The 16,456-nt window shown below is 56.1% G+C and overlaps 5 protein-coding genes across 5 annotated transcripts; 3 read left to right on the top strand and 2 right to left on the bottom strand.

Annotated features, from left to right (window-relative positions):
• Window positions 1-73: 73 nt before the first annotated feature.
• BAUCODRAFT_42039 (uncharacterized protein) lies at window positions 74-403 on the top strand (the record flags this gene model as incomplete). The annotated part of the gene is made up of 1 exon (XM_007674044.1): window positions 74-403. A coding segment is annotated over one exon (330 nt), but the record flags the coding sequence as incomplete, so codon positions are not given.
• Window positions 404-1,250: 847 nt separating this feature from the next.
• Window positions 1,251-4,738, bottom strand: BAUCODRAFT_193874 (uncharacterized protein). The gene is made up of 2 exons (XM_007674043.1): window positions 3,720-4,738; window positions 1,251-3,658 (listed from the first exon to the last, which is right to left on the bottom strand). Exons 1-2 carry the CDS (start codon window positions 4,473-4,475, stop codon window positions 1,385-1,387), a joined length of 3,030 nt encoding a protein of 1,009 aa, XP_007672233.1. The 5' UTR covers window positions 4,476-4,738; the 3' UTR covers window positions 1,251-1,384.
• Window positions 4,739-5,228: 490 nt separating this feature from the next.
• BAUCODRAFT_29429 (uncharacterized protein) lies at window positions 5,229-6,980 on the bottom strand. The gene has a single exon (XM_007674042.1). The coding sequence runs from the start codon at window positions 6,654-6,656 to the stop codon at window positions 5,484-5,486; it is 1,173 nt and encodes a 390-aa protein (XP_007672232.1). The 5' UTR covers window positions 6,657-6,980; the 3' UTR covers window positions 5,229-5,483.
• Window positions 6,981-7,032: 52 nt separating this feature from the next.
• Window positions 7,033-8,450, top strand: BAUCODRAFT_29427 (uncharacterized protein). Its single transcript, XM_007674041.1, has one exon. It carries the CDS (start codon window positions 7,407-7,409, stop codon window positions 8,112-8,114), a length of 708 nt encoding a protein of 235 aa, XP_007672231.1. The 5' UTR covers window positions 7,033-7,406; the 3' UTR covers window positions 8,115-8,450.
• A 6,166-nt stretch (window positions 8,451-14,616) lies between these two features.
• On the top strand, window positions 14,617-16,235 carry BAUCODRAFT_135784 (uncharacterized protein; the record flags this gene model as incomplete). The annotated part of the gene is made up of 3 exons (XM_007674040.1): window positions 14,617-14,816; window positions 14,868-15,388; window positions 15,443-16,235. Exons 1-3 carry the CDS (start codon window positions 14,694-14,696, stop codon window positions 16,233-16,235), a joined length of 1,437 nt encoding a protein of 478 aa, XP_007672230.1. The 5' UTR covers window positions 14,617-14,693.
• Between the last annotated feature and the right edge of the window lie 221 nt (window positions 16,236-16,456).

Raw genomic sequence — 16,456 nt, 5'->3', positions numbered from 1 at the left:
CGCCGAAGACCTCGACAAGCACGTCGCCGAGTACCATGCCGGACGCCATTGGAACGGCCAAGCCAGCGGGGACTACCACTGCCACTGGCGAGGCTGCAGCAAGCCTGAATCCTTCGGCAACAAGCCCAAACTCACCCGACACATCCACAGTCATACCGGCCACAAGCCTCACGCATGTCAGTACCCGGGCTGCGAACGAGCCTTCGTTACAAAGGAGCAACTGAAGAACCACGAGACCACACATACCCGCACCAAGGAGCACATCTGTCCCGTCTGCGGCAAAGGTTTCGCCGTCAAAACAGCCCTGACCTCGCACATGAACACGCACAAGGGAACGAAACCATACATCTGCGACATCTGCCACAAAGGTTTCGCGGATAGTTCGAACCTCTCCAAGCATAAAGCCATCCACAAGCGGCCCGCTTTCAAAAAGCCGCACAGCAGACGAGCATCAACCTGCGACACGAGCACCTCCAGCAGCACATCCCCCTCCATAGCCACACCTATCATGACCTCAACCCCACAACTGCCACTCCCACACTTCATGGCCCACCACAACCACAACCACTTCGACACCACCCTACCCCACTACGGCCCGATACCGGAATCCGACTGCCTGAGCCGCCCCTGCTTCGATGCAGAGTGCCGCGAAGACGCCCGCATCCCCTGCCCCAGCGTCTCCTCCCCCTGCGACTCCCCCCCCTGCAGCAACGACGCTTGCAACCTCCCCCCCTGCCCCGTCCCGGAAGCCTGCCACACCCCGCTCTGCGAGCAAGACTACCCCTGCGACCTACCGGACTGCGACGCGCCCGAGTGCGACTGGGGCGATTGCGATTTCGAGCACTGCTCCGCCCTCGACCACTGTCACCTCCCCGCGTGCGTGGGCGCGGTGGAGGAGTGCGGGAGGTCCGAGCAGCCGGCCTGCGGACTGCCGTTTCCGGGGAGTAGCACCGTCGGGCAGGTGGAGCAGGCGCCGAGTTTGTTCTTCGGCGGTAGCTTACGGCATGCGGATCATTTGGATTATGATTTTAGTGAGGGCTTCAAGCGGTTGCAGGATTTCATCCATGATGATGCGTGTGGGTGTGGTGACGACAGCGCGGCGGGGTGGTCGAGTTGATGTTGACGTTAGCACGGAGTATGAGCGAAGGCAATGGGCGGTGAGACGCTTGCAAGATAGAAGCATGATTTACGACAAGACAAGAGCCGTGGTTCATCGCTGTTCTCTGAGCCGCAGGGCCGACTTCGGTGATGTAGTGTATACACAAGCACCCTCGCCCGTATAGGCGCTACCCACCATGAACACCTCACACCCTACTCAACCCCCTCCTATCAACCAGACCAAACCCACCCCAAACCAAATTCACTCACTCGCTCACTCACTCACTCACAACTCACCAACCCCATCCAAACACCGCCTAGCCCCCTCCAACCTCCCCCTCACCCCCGCCAACCCCAACCCCAACCCCTCCGCCACTCCCTCCCCTTCCTCCTGCGCTGCCTCCAACCCATCCTGCAACCTCAGCACCACCCTCCTCAAACTCTCCACCACCCCAAACAGCACGGCCTTATCCTTCAACCCCAGCGCCCTGCCCCCCGGATCCAGTAACGCGTTCACGGCTATCGTCACCGGATCGCCTAATCGGGGTGACGTGGGCGGGGTCGCCAGTCTTGCCGCGGACGGAGTAGTGGTAGTGGTAGTGGTAGCGGTATTGGCTGGTGGTGGTGGTGGTGGTGGTGGAGAGCGCGGGGTTAGTGCGCTCGGGAGCCGCTTGGTCGTCGCGTTCGCGTGGGCATTGTCGTGAGTGTGGGTGTAGCCGTTCGTCAACCCCACGCCGGAGTCCGCGCGGTCGGAGCCGCTGTCCCGGTTGGATTCGGGGGTGTGGCGCTTGTGGGGAATAGCTGTACCCGGGCGTGAGGTGGGTCGGCTGTTCGGGTGGGAGCGAGGTTGAGGGGAGGGAGGCGGGATCGGCCATTCCTTTGCCGTCGCCTGTCGCGAGCGCTCGGCTGGCGAGGATTCGAGTCCTTCGGTTGCGGTTGCGAAGGTGGCGAGGGTGCTTATGCTGTCGTTTGATGTAGTGCGACGGTGGAGGTTTCGCTCGATTTCCTTCAGTCGTTCGGGGGTTTGAGGCGTTGGTGGCGGGTAGATGGCGGAGTTCGGATCGAATTGGTTGTCTTCGTCTTCGCGGATTTCGGCGGCGGGACCGCGAGCCGTTTCCGTAGAGGAGACGGAGTCCTCGCTTGAGATGGAATGGCGACGGTCAACCCCGTTGCTATAGCTGCCCATTGCGCTATGCAGGAAGAAATGTTCGTAGTCGAACGCGTCGTCTCGGTCTTCGTGTGCAACAACGGGCGGCTGGTTATATGCCGCGTCTTCGTAGACACTACCTTCTTCTTCTTCTTCTGACACGTTGTGGTTGTAGTCTGGCGTCACGTCTTCGTCGGATGGAAGCGGTGAGACGTCGTAGTCTTCGTACTCCACTCGGTCTTCCGCCTCTGAGGGGGCGTAGGCGCCTGGCATATCCACGCTCGGCAGGTCTTGGTGGTGTGAGTACCGGCTTGAAGCAGGGGCGATAATGGCGGTGCCACTTGGCGTACGTTTGTGCGAGATGTTGGCCGTTGTCAGTGTTTCGGCAACGGGCTTCCGCTTGCCCTTCATGGAAGCCGTACGCTCCGGAAAGCTTGGAGCGAGGTTGTCTTGCTGCTGCTGCCATATTTCCTGTACGGGTTGCTGGGGTTCTTGTTGTTGTTGCTGCTGCTGCTGCTGCTGCTGCAACTCCCTCGCCTTCTGCGCCGCCGCTGCCTGCTCCGCAAACGCATTCCCAGTCCTAAGCACAACAGGCTGCACACTCCAAAACTTCTGCATCGACACCGGCGTGGCAGGACTATTGGGATTCGAGGTCCGCCCAACCCCGGCATTCGTGTCAAGCACGGGACTGCCATAGTTCTGCGATTGCGTGTAGAAGAACTCCGGTGGGCTAGAGGTGGCGTTCGTGAACGGAGAAGACGTCCGGAGATTCTGCAAGCTCTGTCGTCGAAGGCTATCTTCGCGCGCTCGCTCTTTTAGGGTCGAGATCTTTCCTTTCAAGCTGCTCATCTGCTCGCGCAGATCGTCGGTCCGTGAGGCCGGTTGGAAGAGACCCAGTCCAGCAGTCTGTTCGTCCTCGATGGCACTGTTGCGTGCTGATTGCGCCTGTTGGGAACCGTCGTCTTCTGGTAGCGGCTCGAGGTTCGAGTCGGGCGAGCCTTTCGCAAGCAAGGGACTACCGCGCACAGGCATGCTGTTCGTGCCGAGCGAGTCGTAGCTTCGACTACCTCGCAGACTGCTCGTCCATGGGGCATCGTTCGCTCGCACGGGTACTTGAGCGTGTCTCGCGATGTCGTTGCTCGATCTCCCGAGTGCGGTCTGCGGCCTTTCCGGTAGTGCGGCCTCGCCGAAACCACGTGCATGGTTGGCGTAAGTGTAGCCCATTGTTGGCGAGCTTGCTTGGGAGTGCAAGATGCGTGTAGGCTGCTGGCTGTACGAGTTGTAAGGGCGACCGGTTGAGACGAGACTGGTTGAATGGTAAGACGAGCCCAAGGAAGCCGCGCGCTTGAGATTGGCGGCTGTCAATGGCGCGGCTACCAGATCTCTCGCACCTCGCAGATTGCCCTCCATGAGCTGCAGAACGGTTAGGTACACACCCCCATCATCATGCACGCGCTGTGATGTCCCGACTTACATTTAACCGCTTCTTAGCATTTGCAAGAATCTGCTCGGCACGCTTGCTCAATATCGCCGAGTTATGCTCCTCTTCCTCCTGCTGCTTCCTATGCGCATCCAGGCCTCCTGCTATACTTACGCTATAGCCATACTTCCTTGGCACGGAGCTGTCAACGCTGTCCATGGTGTCGTCGTCAGTTGACGCCCCGTCCGGAGTGCCGTATCTGGCCAGAAAGCTGGGAATGCCCGCAAACTCCTCGCTATTGAACGAGCTGGCAGTGCTTGTTCGTCGCTCCTCTGATGTTCGGGCAGGCGCAAGGTTTCCGACATCCATTAGCGTGGGCGAGGACGCATAGGCGGGGTTGTAGGTCGATCCCATGTCCGAGTCGGAAGGAATGCTGGGCGAAGCGTGCTGTTGCTGGCTAGTGTTGGCGGCGAGCCCACTGCCTGTTCGACTGCGCAACAGCATCATCTTCCGACTCATCAGGCCTCGTTTCTCCTTCTTTGGCGCTACCGACCGGCCATTGGATTCTGAACTCGCCGTCTTTCGCAGGTAACTCGGGCTCGGCGGCCTTCTCACGCTTCGTGGTGGGGAAGGCAGCGCCGAAAACTCCATGACTGCTGGTAGTACCATCTCAGGGTTTGTGAGCGTCGGAGATGGAATGGAGGGCAACGGCTTCTCTGCTTGCCGCAGAAACTCATACGCGGTCATGCGCTCCTTTGGCGGGAGCGCGCCGTCGATATACTCGAACTCGGCTTCGTAGTCGCCCGCCATGCTGGGCTAAAAGCTCACCGTAAGCGGCCTCGTGCAGCGTCTCCCGCGTACAGCAGCTGCACTACCTCACGGCTAGCTTGCAGCGCGCTCTGTGCCACCGATGATCCTGGGTTCCGGGGATGCGTGAGTCGTGTACGCCAGTGAGACGAGATGACCAGCCAATTTGCTGTTCGCGCCGTGCGCATCTAGGGCTGGACAGGGGTCGCACGCCAGCCTGAGACCACTCAGCATGCTTGGTGACGCGAATGCCACTCTGTTGCCGCAACGTCAAGGGGAGGTGTCATCCTTCATCTTCACGTTGGGGCCGGGAGAGAGAAAAGTGACCCGTTCATATTCGACCCAAACCGCGGTGCCTCCTCTCATGATTGGACGTGACCTTGTTCCTGCGGCTTCGCAAGGAACAGGCTAGCGTAACGTTCGCGCACTGTCACAGCACTAATAGGGCTTGAACACCGGCTAACCCATCGGCTAGAAACAACGCTCACGATAGCCGTTGTGGAAAGTCTGCAACGCACACGAGAACCTCGTCATCGCTGATCGTATACCCTGTAGCGCCGGCATGCGATGCATCGGAGCAAGACTGAATTATATGTCTTGGTGCTGTGCCACAACGCACATCTGTTTGGCGGACTCCGTGTGACTCTGCACTCGAAGGTAGGTGGGAGGTAGACGAAACCTTCTTTGCTGACGAACATGGAGACCCCGGTGCGCTAACAACGCCACTACACCATGATTTGGATGATAGGTGAAATAGTGCTCTCCTTTCCACCGTACTATATGGCGTATAAAGTCACAAGCCATGATTCACGAGCAGTAGGCACTTTTTGAGAACCAGGGTCCGTCGTGCCGCGAGTTGATTCGCAACGTTATGCTCAAATCTGTCATCTCAAAGCCATAATTTTGGACAAACGGCGAGGACATCTTGCATGATGTCGTTCTCGTTCTACATCTCTCAGAGCCCAGCGAGTGTCCAAAAGCCGAAGCTGAAGTATCATGATCAGCGTTGTATCACCTAGTCCACTCCTCCTTCCACAGCCACACCATCCCCATCCTATTGATACCGAAACCTGGGTCGGATTCAAAGCCGCTTCGGATCGAATTCGTATTCGTGCCCCAGAAGCCAAGCAGCCCGAAGGGCGTCACGCGCAAGTCCCAGTGCCATGAAGACCAATTGTTCGTGTACGCCTTTAGTGCGCGAAACACTACTTCCCCATACTCGGTCTCGAGGATGCGAACATTGTGGATGGTGAAGGCGCCGACGCCGTCGTGACAGCCAGGCGCAATGATATGGCTCCGCACATGACTTTCACCTTCAAGCTGAATCTGAGGAGTCTGGAAACGGATATTGAGCATCGGTGGGTCTTGATAGCGAGCTTGCATCCCGAAGTGGGTGTAGTACCCACACCAGGCACTCGAGGTAAAGTAGTTCTGGTCGTGGAGGTTGGCCAGGTTGTAGGCTTTGTACCAATTATTCCAGCTGCCTGGCTCGGCGAACGGCAACGGCGGGTTTACATGGAGGTCAAGCGGAATCTGCGCTGCTTTGGGAGGCGCAATGTGCGGTACCTGCGCGGCAGCATTGTATGGCCACGCCGCTTCGCGATTGCGTACAGCGGTACGAGCAATTAGCGCGACGGAGCATAGCACCCATAGGAATGTTTTCGGTCCCTCGTACTTCCTAGTCAGAATAGGGTCTTCTTGCATCGCCAGGCTTCTGGCGAGTTGGGGCATATCTTCCGACGATGAGAGAATTGCAATAGCTTGGCAGAAGACCTGCCGAGTAAGTTGAGTTGGTCCGTCACGGAGAAAGCGGGACCAGCACTGGTGCTTCACGAACGAATGCTTGACTACAAGGAGTTCCGGTAGCCAGTCTATGAAGGCTGGAGGTGTCTCGAGTGGGCACTCGACTTTGGCGAGCTTACTGGCTTGCTGGTCGGCTAGAGCATATCGAGCCCAGATATTGACCTCTTTACCAGCAGTCGCTTCAACAAGTCTCAGGGTCTCTGACTTCTGGTCAAGCGATCCAGATGATTGCAGAACCTCTCGTAGCACGACACAGTTCCAGCAGGCCTTACGTGTTGCTCTGCATGTCTCAGACAGCTGGACGACCGTAAATGCGTCAGCTCTGGCCGCAATATGAGCGATGAGCTCCCCTGGTAGGAGGTCCAGCCTGGTGGTGGCCATGCCCGGGGCCTAATGGTGGGATGCTAGATCTAGCGGTACCACTATGTGGAAGCTGTTGTGGTCGCCGGGCCAGTAAAATATCCGAAGACAAGCAGCTGTAAGCTATTACATGCGAGCAGTGGAGAGATCTATACGGGAGATTTCTGTAGATATGAAAGACGGTCGGACGGTATTTGAGATACTGGTATGGATTACACGATCGCAGACGGGAAGCCTGTAAGACGGTTGATTCTGATCATTGTAACACTATGTTTATGCCGTGCAGCAAGGCTAGACGAGGTGGAGTTGGAGTCACAACCAAGCCTGAGGCAGCCGAGGTCTGCACTACATGTCTGCAAGGCTGCAGTTTTGTTGCTCGTCCGCCGAAATCGCATGAGTCCCGACCCTGTCAGTAAAATGGCTATATCGACGCGTCTGGACCATATGTTGGGGTATCTTCGAGCACGTTGCGGCGCAATGCGACTGTTGAGCCCACATATTCTGCACTACAGTACGCCTTCGGGTGCACCCCTGGTGCAAAAACGCCTTAGCGTCGCCCTTCTCGGTTGACTGCGTTGCTTAACGTTGTCACCGTGGACGTCAAGCATTGAGGTCAAAGCAGCCAAAGGATCGTTATATATATGCTAAGGTTGCATCCGCCTATTTCGACCTCTCTGTCTTTGCAGTCGCAACACGCTTGCTTGAGAACGGGCATAGCGCAAGTTTGATCACTAATTCGTCCGAGTCTCCACTGCCTGGTTTGACGGTCCGATGTCTGCTTCCTCTGATGCTATTCTACCAATAGGCGTCCCAGACAAGTACACTAGCGAAGGCGTTGTCCAGTCATTCCCGGGTAACACGATACTTTGCCACATCCCCACCGACTCCCCCATCATACCTAGACTTCAGGCGGTCTACGATGCGTATACCAGCCATCCGGAGCTCTCTCGGTACGTTCACTGCGTTCCTCCGGCATCGTGGCATATGACTGTCTTCGACGGGGTCCGGGACATCGAACACGAGCCCAACGCATGGCCTTCCAGTCTGGAGAAGATGTCTCTTGCGGAAGTGACTGCCAATTTTGCCCAGAAGTTACGCACTCTCGGCCAGCAGCTCGTATCAGAGGGTTTGCAGCCACCATTTCGAATGCGTACGTGCGGACTCGAGCGTAGACACGGCGGCATGGGTATCGCGGTACAAGGAGCCACGCCAGAGGAGGACCGGCGGCTTAGGAGTCTGCGGGATAGGCTGGCTGATACGCTGGGCTTCAAAGCTTCGAATCATGATGTTTATGGCTTCCATGTTACGGTTGCTTACCTGCTTCTTCCTCTGGCGGGCGAAGATAAGCAAAGTTTTCAGACCATGCAGGCCACACTTCCTTCGACAGATGGATTGACGTTCGAGCTTGGCCGGCTAGAGTTCTGCACGTTCGGGGACATGGAGGCGTATCCCAGACTGTTCTATCTCGGCGAAGCATAGAATGGCTTAGGGGACGGGCTTAGGATCCGTAAAGTTGACGTCAGTAGCGAGGAGGCTACGGAAAGCATAGAGCAATTGGTTGCTGTAAACCGCACATGCGTCTATGGTAATCTTATGCATTGTAGACCAGATGGACAAAGCTGTAGTGACCGCTGCATAGTCCCAGCTTTCATTCCGACATAGTAAGTCTTTTAACATTCAAGGGCCCCTCATCCGGCTGTTGAGGTAGAACATCCTGTGCTCAGTCTGGTTCTTTTGTCGCTGGACAGGAATGTAAATAGTTGTCGTACTTCTATGGAGTGATGAGCAGGAGGAGCGATGGAGCAGAGTAGGCCTGAAATTTTGCCACGAACCGTTCCAACTACGACTTATGACATGGTTGAAGCGTTCGCGTCGCGTCTTCATCTTCCCCACAAACAGTGTGTTGCTGGCATTGGCAAGTGAAAGTATCTCTTACACCATCAGACGCTCCGCAATGTGTTGCTCACAAGGGCGATAGCAGATACTGCCATGTCAGTACGTACCAAAAGCTTCTTTGAGGATGGTAACGTTCCAAAGGTTAGTCGAGGCTAGGTACAAAGACCCATCACGAACTAACACACGTTTACAGCGAAAGCCTCCCATATGGCATCAACGGAGAGATGATAGACAGACCTTGGGTACTATCAGTCCTAATATTCCAGTGGCGAAGCCACCGATCCCCGCAACATCTCAGACGAAGACAAAGCTGAAGGCGTTCCAATTCATACCGGGCCAGCCAGACCCAAAGAATGGGAGCAGCGAACCGCCAAACAACGACAGCATTCCGCCAGACGAAGATAGAGCTGGTACAGATGCGCATCCAGCTCCGGTGCAACTTGTCCAATTGTCAGCTGGGGTCCGACTGAAGCAGGATTCGTTCTCCGAGCCCAAGCGTTCATCGCAAATATTGGCCACCGACGCAGGCAGACCGCCCCAATTACCGCATGCACACACTTTTCCATCAACACCAAGCGCCCGTTTGGCGCTGGAAGACCTGATCGGGAATGTTGACGAGAATGGCGCCAAGCCTGAGATTGAGGAAGAGTCGCCGGAAGAGCAGCTAGGTTGGGTACCGAACTACACGCCCAACCGCAAGCGCAAGCGAGCACAGAGTTCTTCGCCATCGTGTCCAGCGACATCATCGCAGCGGCAGGAAGGATCCACGTACTTTGCATGCAGTGTCACGCAAGGGGAGAAGCGGACTCCAGAAATGGACCCGATAGCTGCATTGTGGCGAAGATACGACAATGGCAACGACAGTGCAGGCTTAGCGAGATTGCCAGACTTCAGCCACCTGGTCAACTCGCCAAGACCGATCGAAACGCCGGTCAAGAGCGCTGGAATCAGACGATGGGCCAGTACCGGAAACGAATGGCCTAGTAGTAAGACTAAGCGACGGCGGACGGACGTAACAACGAACAGTGGTATATGGTACGAAGCACAGCATCCAGACGTAGCTGGACGGAGCAAAGTCGCGGAGATGGTCGAGAAGCTCCAGGAGACGCTTGCCACGCAAAAGCTTGCAAAAACGGTTCCGAAGGCTGTTGAATCTGCAGACGCGCCTTCAAGCTCCGGTCCATCACCGAGTACTGAAGCCAACGAACCCGCGACCACCAAGATTAGCCCATCACATGTCAAACAGCAGCAGCACGCGCCGTACCGGCTCAACAATAGTACAAGCACGCAGCATGCGCATGAGCCCTCAGCAAAGTCACCGCTTCCGCCATTTGACGGTCCTGACACCGCACACAAGCCGATACCGCCGGCGCCTGGGGCAACTGACGTTGTACTTCCTGCACCTTTGCACCTACAGAGCAAGGCGCCGTTACCGGCGTTCAAGCGTCCTTCCATAACCAAGCCGTTGAGCGGGACAGGCAGACAGTATCCAGTAAAGCAGCCTTCACCTCCTGAATTGCCGCCGCCGCAACCGAAGGTCACCGTCCATCCCGAGCTTGAGGAGTTCGGTGACGCTTTTGAACTCACCGTGGAGGATCTCAATGAGCTAGCATCTCTGGTGCCGCTGAGCGAACGGCGACTCGACGTGATCTCGCCTCATCCCGACCCGCCACTGCAACAAACAATACTAACAGCCAACAGCGGTATGTCGGCCGGGCATGCGATCGTGCTTGATGACGACGACGACGAGTTCGGAGGGGGCGATCTTGACGAAGACAGTCTGGCGCAGGTTGAATTCAGCGCGACACAAGCATACAGGGCAAGTCTTACTGCAAGCAGCACTATAGCGTTACGGAGTATGTAGCTTATGCAATGCCAGATCTATCCACGTAAGCGACGCAGTCCGCGCAAGCATCGCAGTCCACGCAAGGGGTGCAGTACACCTAGGTCATCCCAGGCGTCGACAGTAGCGCATGCCGGCGACGGTAACCTCAATCGGTATAAGGTCGAGCAAATCGTTGCCGGAAAGTATGTGAACGCCAAGGGTTGCGAATGCGAAGAGAGAGTGCTCATCGCGGAGGACGTACGGAGACGCAAGATCGTTGCCATCACACTCCGCGGCTCCTGGAGCATGAGCGCCGTCGCTGTTGGCGACACTATCCACATAGCCGAAGTGCCGAACCATGGCACGGCTCTGTCGCATCTTACGACATGGCCAGGGCAGATCACCATTAGCGACGAAGAAGGCAGCCCATTGCTCGTCGTTCATCCTGATCATATGCTATCCACAACATACGTTGCCAACTCTTTCGACTGCGTCCGCAAAGCAGTACTGGAGGACCGCATCAAGGCCACTGGTGACACAAGCAAACCTCTTGTATATGGGAGCATTCTGCACGAGATTTTCGAACAGGCGCTTTCGGCCAACCAATGGGATGCAGAGTTCCTCGCGAACATTGTTGACAAGACCTTGGAAGACCACGTCGAAGGCTTGTGGGAACTTGGCATGAGCGATAATGTTCTTGCCACCGAAGAGATTACCGCGAAAATGAGCGAACTCTCCGCTTGGGCGAAGACATTCGTCGCTCGGGAGCCATCCGATGCTTCAATTGTTGATGATCGCCAAGGCGAGAAAGTATGGATGAGCATCAGCAAGCTGATTGCCATCGAGGAGCACATCTGGTCCCCTCGATATGGGCTCAAGGGCAATATCGATGCCACCATCATCAGTACGCTAAGAGACGACCCGAGAGCGGCAGACAAGAAGCTCATTGCGCCCTTCGAAGTCAAGACAGGCAAGGTGACGCAGAAGACTGCGCATCGAGCGCAGACGGCGTTGTACACGCTGCTACTTTCCGATCGGTACAATGTCGCCGTCAAAGCAGGTATACTGTACTACATGGAGGGCTCAGCAATGTCGCGGATTGCACCCTCTGGCATCGAAATAAGACAAATGGTGCAGCAGCGCAATCGCGTCGCGGCGCATATCCACTCCGCCAGTCACCCAAAGAAGGCGTCCATCGACGTAGCGGAAGCAAAAGCGGAGCTATCTCGCGAGATTGAAGAGTCTGGCCTGCCGCCTATGCTTAAGAACCCGCACGTCTGTGGACGGTGCTATGCTCGGCAGTCTTGCTTCACCTATCACGCGCTTGTCGAGAACGGCACAGCAAACACTGCAGGCATGATAGACGACGGTAAGAAGAATCATAATTTGGTCTGGCACGACGCAGCGGGCCATCTGCCGTTGACCGCAAAGGATCAGACTGAGGCGAACGCGCTGAGGGGGTGGCTTACGAAATGGGACGTGCTGCTCACGCTCGAAGAAAGCGAGACGAACCGGTATCGATCAGAGCTGTGGACCATGACATCGGCGGGGCGCGAGGCAGTGGGTCGATGCTTCGGCAATCTTGTGATCGTTCAGACTCGAAGCTCAGCTGTTACTGCATCCGCGGAACCAGGGACTGACAAGGTGGGGGGCAGTGGCGGTAAGATCAATCGCTTCACGTATACCCTCCAACGAGCGGAGCGAAAAATCGGATCATCGTTCACAGAAGGCACCCAGCTTGTCGTCGGCGAACCGGTTGTGGTATCTTCCGAACGCGGGCAATGGGCGCTGGCGAACGGTTATGTCATTGCTGCAAGCAGACGTGATATCACGGTCGCCGTTGACCGCGAGCTGGGCCACGCAAGGCAGAAATTGGCAGGCTTCGACGAGCAACGCAATCAGGCCTACCGCGGAATCATGACTGTCGGCAACGACAACAGTGCAACAACTAAGCCGGAGCAAGAGACGCGGTATCGCTTGGACAAGTCCGAGTTCTCCAACGGATTAGCGCAGGTGCGCGACAATCTTGTGACAATGATGTCTTCTCATCCGATCAACACGAAGCTGCGACAGCAAGTCATTTTCAGCACAAAGCCTTCCTTCAGCGCACCATCTCCGCCCCAGGTGATGCCACCTTCGCAGCTTGGCGAGATGAACGAGGATCAACGAGCTGCAGTCGGCAAGGTTATGAGTGCACATGACTACGCCTTGATACTTGGGATGCCCGGCACTGGCAAGACGACCACCATAGCGCACATCATTCGTGCGCTTCTTGCGGAGGGTAAAGATATATTGCTGTCCTCATTTACGCACACCGCAGTCGACAACATACTGCTGAAAATCCGCGACATCGCACCACCTGGGAGCATTCTGCGCCTGGGTGTAGCGTCGAAGATTACCGCCGAAGTGCAGAGATTTTGCCAGCTGGCTGCTGCACCACGGAAGACGATTGCTGAAGTAGAGGCGGCATACATGAACTGCCGCATTGTTGCTACGACGTGCATGGGAACGCATCACGCAATCTTCAATCGGCGCGCTTTCGACATTTGCATAGTCGACGAAGCAAGCCAGATCACGCTACCGATTGCCCTAGGGCCATTGCTTCACGCGCGGAAATTTGTGCTTGTCGGCGATCATAACCAGCTGCCTCCGCTTGTGCAGAATCGTGCTGCGCTAGAACGTGGGTTGGATGTGTCACTCTTTCGACAGCTGAGCGAGGAGCATCCAGAGGCTGTGGCCACGTTGGGCAAGCAGTACCGTATGTGCGAGGACATTATGAGCTTGTCTAATGCGCTTATCTACAGCGGTAAGCTGCGATGCGGCAACGATGCTGTAGCGCAACGGACGATGCAAATTGGAGACATGGCGCGGTTGGAGGCCTTCCACGTTGCATCTCCAGATGCCTCTGCTTGTCGTTCGCCTTGCTGGCTCGCCGACGTCCTCCGGCCAACACAAAAGGTTGTCTTCGCGAACACAGATACCTTGGGTACGGCGGCGATGGAGAGCTTGACGTCCGGCAAGAATATCACGAATCACCTTGAGGCCACGCTTACAGCGCAACTCGTTCTCTGTCTGCTCAAGCTTGGTGTCCCTGGCAAAGACATTGGGGTCATCACTCTCTATCGGTCCCAGCTGTCATTGATGCGGCAGCTATTCAAGCTTGCCGGTATTAGCGGCGACGTTGAACTGGACTCAGCCGACCGGTTCCAGGGTCGTGATAAAGAGTGCATCATTCTTTCCATGGTGCGATCGAACGAAGCCGGTATCGTGGGCGACTTACTGAAAGATTGGCGACGGGTTAATGTCGCATTAACGAGAGCTCGTTCGAAGCTCATCGTGCTTGGGTCGCAGCACACGCTCGTGAACAACGACCTTCTAGCCCGCTTCGTGCAACTGGTCGGTAGGCAAGGCTGGTCCATGAATCTGCCGCATGGCGCTGACGCCTGTCATACCTTCGACTTCAGCTCTCAAGCCGCCGCAAGCCTGCTGTCAAAGTGCACGCCGAGTCCGGCCAAGAAGGCGGGCGTCACTCCAAGGAAGCTTACCTCGCAGCCGAGTCCATGCAAGTCAGCGCGTTTGCAGCCATCGAAAGTGTTGAAGCCGTCAGCAAGCGCAGGCAGCAGTAGTATCTGCAAGCGGCCAGGAGCTCGCGGTCAAGGCTTGAAAGCGCCGAGAAAGATTATCAACGGCCGGGACGGTATCGAACGGATCGCATCGAAGAGGCTTCAAAGCGTTGAGTTCGGGGCATCTGCAACGATTGATCCGTTTGACGTCACAACGAGTGATGAGGAGGATCTTAACAAGAATGGCGCAAGCTTGAGCTGAGCGAGGCTCCACGCGGACTTGCTGTGCGCATGCAACTCGCTGTTGTACTGACGGGCCTTACAACTCTAAGAAAGCGATACTATACAGAACTGCTTATCACCTGACGTTGCATTCGATAGCGCCTGATGCCTCATTAGCCATAGCCGGTGCGGGTGGCGGGCAACCCACTTTCCCCGCCTCTCCACACGCATCACTACCGAGAGCGGAGTGAACCCTAGCAAACTACAGACGACATGCCTCCCAGTCACTGGTGGAAGAACCTGAAGTCGACCACAGCATCGAATCAGATATCGGTAATGGAATCATGTGAGCGCAATATTCAACCCGCATGATGCTTGCCAAGAACATAATGGCGAATGCGTTTAACGTGCGAGACACGAGGTAGGATTGGCATCATTGGCAGCATTGGTGCATTCAGTAGGCCGGGCTAACTTTACTGTCTCTCTTGCACTTCCTCCTGCTTTGTTTCGCCCTCGACTCCACGCTGTTCTTTCTTGATAGTTAGCGCTCATATGGCTATATTCAAGCGCATGTCCCTGAAGCAGGGTAACACTTCCAGGACAAACGCAGCACAGCTCACGTTACGCCAATCAATCTACCCGCTCTGTCTCGTCACAGTGCTGTTCTTCCTCTGGGTAGGTCTGCATAGATTTACTTTCTGTGCGTCCGCTGATACTCCTTACCAGGGTTTCTCTTACGGCCTTCTCGATACACTAAACAAACATTTCCAAGTGGTCCTTGGCATTAACCGTGCCCGCTCCGCAGGTCTCCAAGCTGCCTACTTCGGCGCATATCCGCTGGCATCATTAGGTCATGCCAACTGGATTCTTCGTCACTACGGCTTTAAAGCGGTCTTCATCTGGGGCCTATGTCTCTACGGCGTGGGTGCACTGGTCGCCTGGCCCTGCATCCTGCACCGGTCCTTTGGAGGCTTTTGCGCGGCCATCTTCATTATCGGCAACGGTCTTGGGTCGCTCGAAACGGCAGCTAACCCTTACATCACCATCTGCGGTCCTCCACGTTACTCTGAGCTCCGCATTAATATCTCGCAAGCTTTCAATGGCGTCGGCACCGTGATTGCACCGGTTTTGGGAAGCTATGTCTTCTTCAAGAACACTGGCACGAACGAGCAGAGCTTGACGAACGTGCAATGGGTGTACCTGGCGATTGCTTGCTTCGTCTTCGTACTGGCTGTTGTGTTCTACTTGTACGTTGAAACCCGTTAACCTGCAGTAAACCTTGCTGACTAACCCACCCATAGCTCACCTATTCCCGAGATCACTGACGCGGACATGGCATTTCAGGCCGACGAGACGCATGCTGGGACGGACATTCGTCCCTTCTGGCAGCAGTATCGGCTCTTTCACGCCGCTTTCGCCCAGTTTTGTTATACTGGTGCCCAAGTTGCCATCGCAGGCTACTTCATCAACTACGCCACCGAGACCCGCCCCAACACAAGCGCAGCTCTAGGTGCCCAATTGCTCGCCGGTGCACAGGGCGCCTTCGCCTTGGGCCGCTTCACTGGTGTTGGCATCATGAAGTTCGTCAAGCCACGTATGGTGTTCTTGTGCTACCTGACCTTGTGCATCGTCTTCATCGCACCCAGCATAACGCAGCGAGGGAACGTAGGCGTGGCGATGCTGTTCGTCACGCTATTCTTCGAGAGTATCTGCTTCCCAACCATAGTGGCACTCGGCATGCGTGGGCTAGGCAAGTACAGCAAGCGTGGGTCAGGCTTCATTGTCGGTGGTGTCTGCGGCGGCGCTGTAGTGCCGCCGATCTTGGGCGCTGTGGCAGACATGCACAACAGCACGGCTGTTGCGATGAGCGTTCCGCTCGCTTTCTTCATTGCGGCGTGGTCGTACAGTCTGTGCGTCAACTTCGTGCCTAGCTACCGCATTCCGGTGGATAAAATAGGTGAAGCGAAGATCGGCATTGAAAACGTTGACAAGAATGATGAGGAGAGCGGAGGTGTCATGCGTGGCGAGCCAGAGAAGGGCACAATCGAGCACGTGGAAAGTCGTATTCCTGCAGTTAGGGAGAACCACAGCTAAGCTGACCAAAGATTGGCGGCTCGACCTTCGACGAAGGCTCTGTTACTCTCCGTAGCAATGCCGTTGACATCAGGCTGAATCAACGTACACCGCATCACTAATGCAATGAATGTGCTACTTGATACTGGCATAACGCGCTGTAAGTGCGAGCAGCTCCAGTGGCAATGCTACGAGCGGAACATACCTGCCGTATCGCAAATATTATTGGCGCGAAGTACGGT

This window comes from Baudoinia panamericana (genome assembly GCF_000338955.1).
Source record: "Baudoinia panamericana UAMH 10762 unplaced genomic scaffold BAUCOscaffold_1, whole genome shotgun sequence".
NCBI classification, from domain to species: domain Eukaryota; kingdom Fungi; phylum Ascomycota; class Dothideomycetes; order Mycosphaerellales; family Teratosphaeriaceae; genus Baudoinia; species Baudoinia panamericana.
This window is presented reverse-complemented; position numbering and strand designations above follow the sequence as displayed.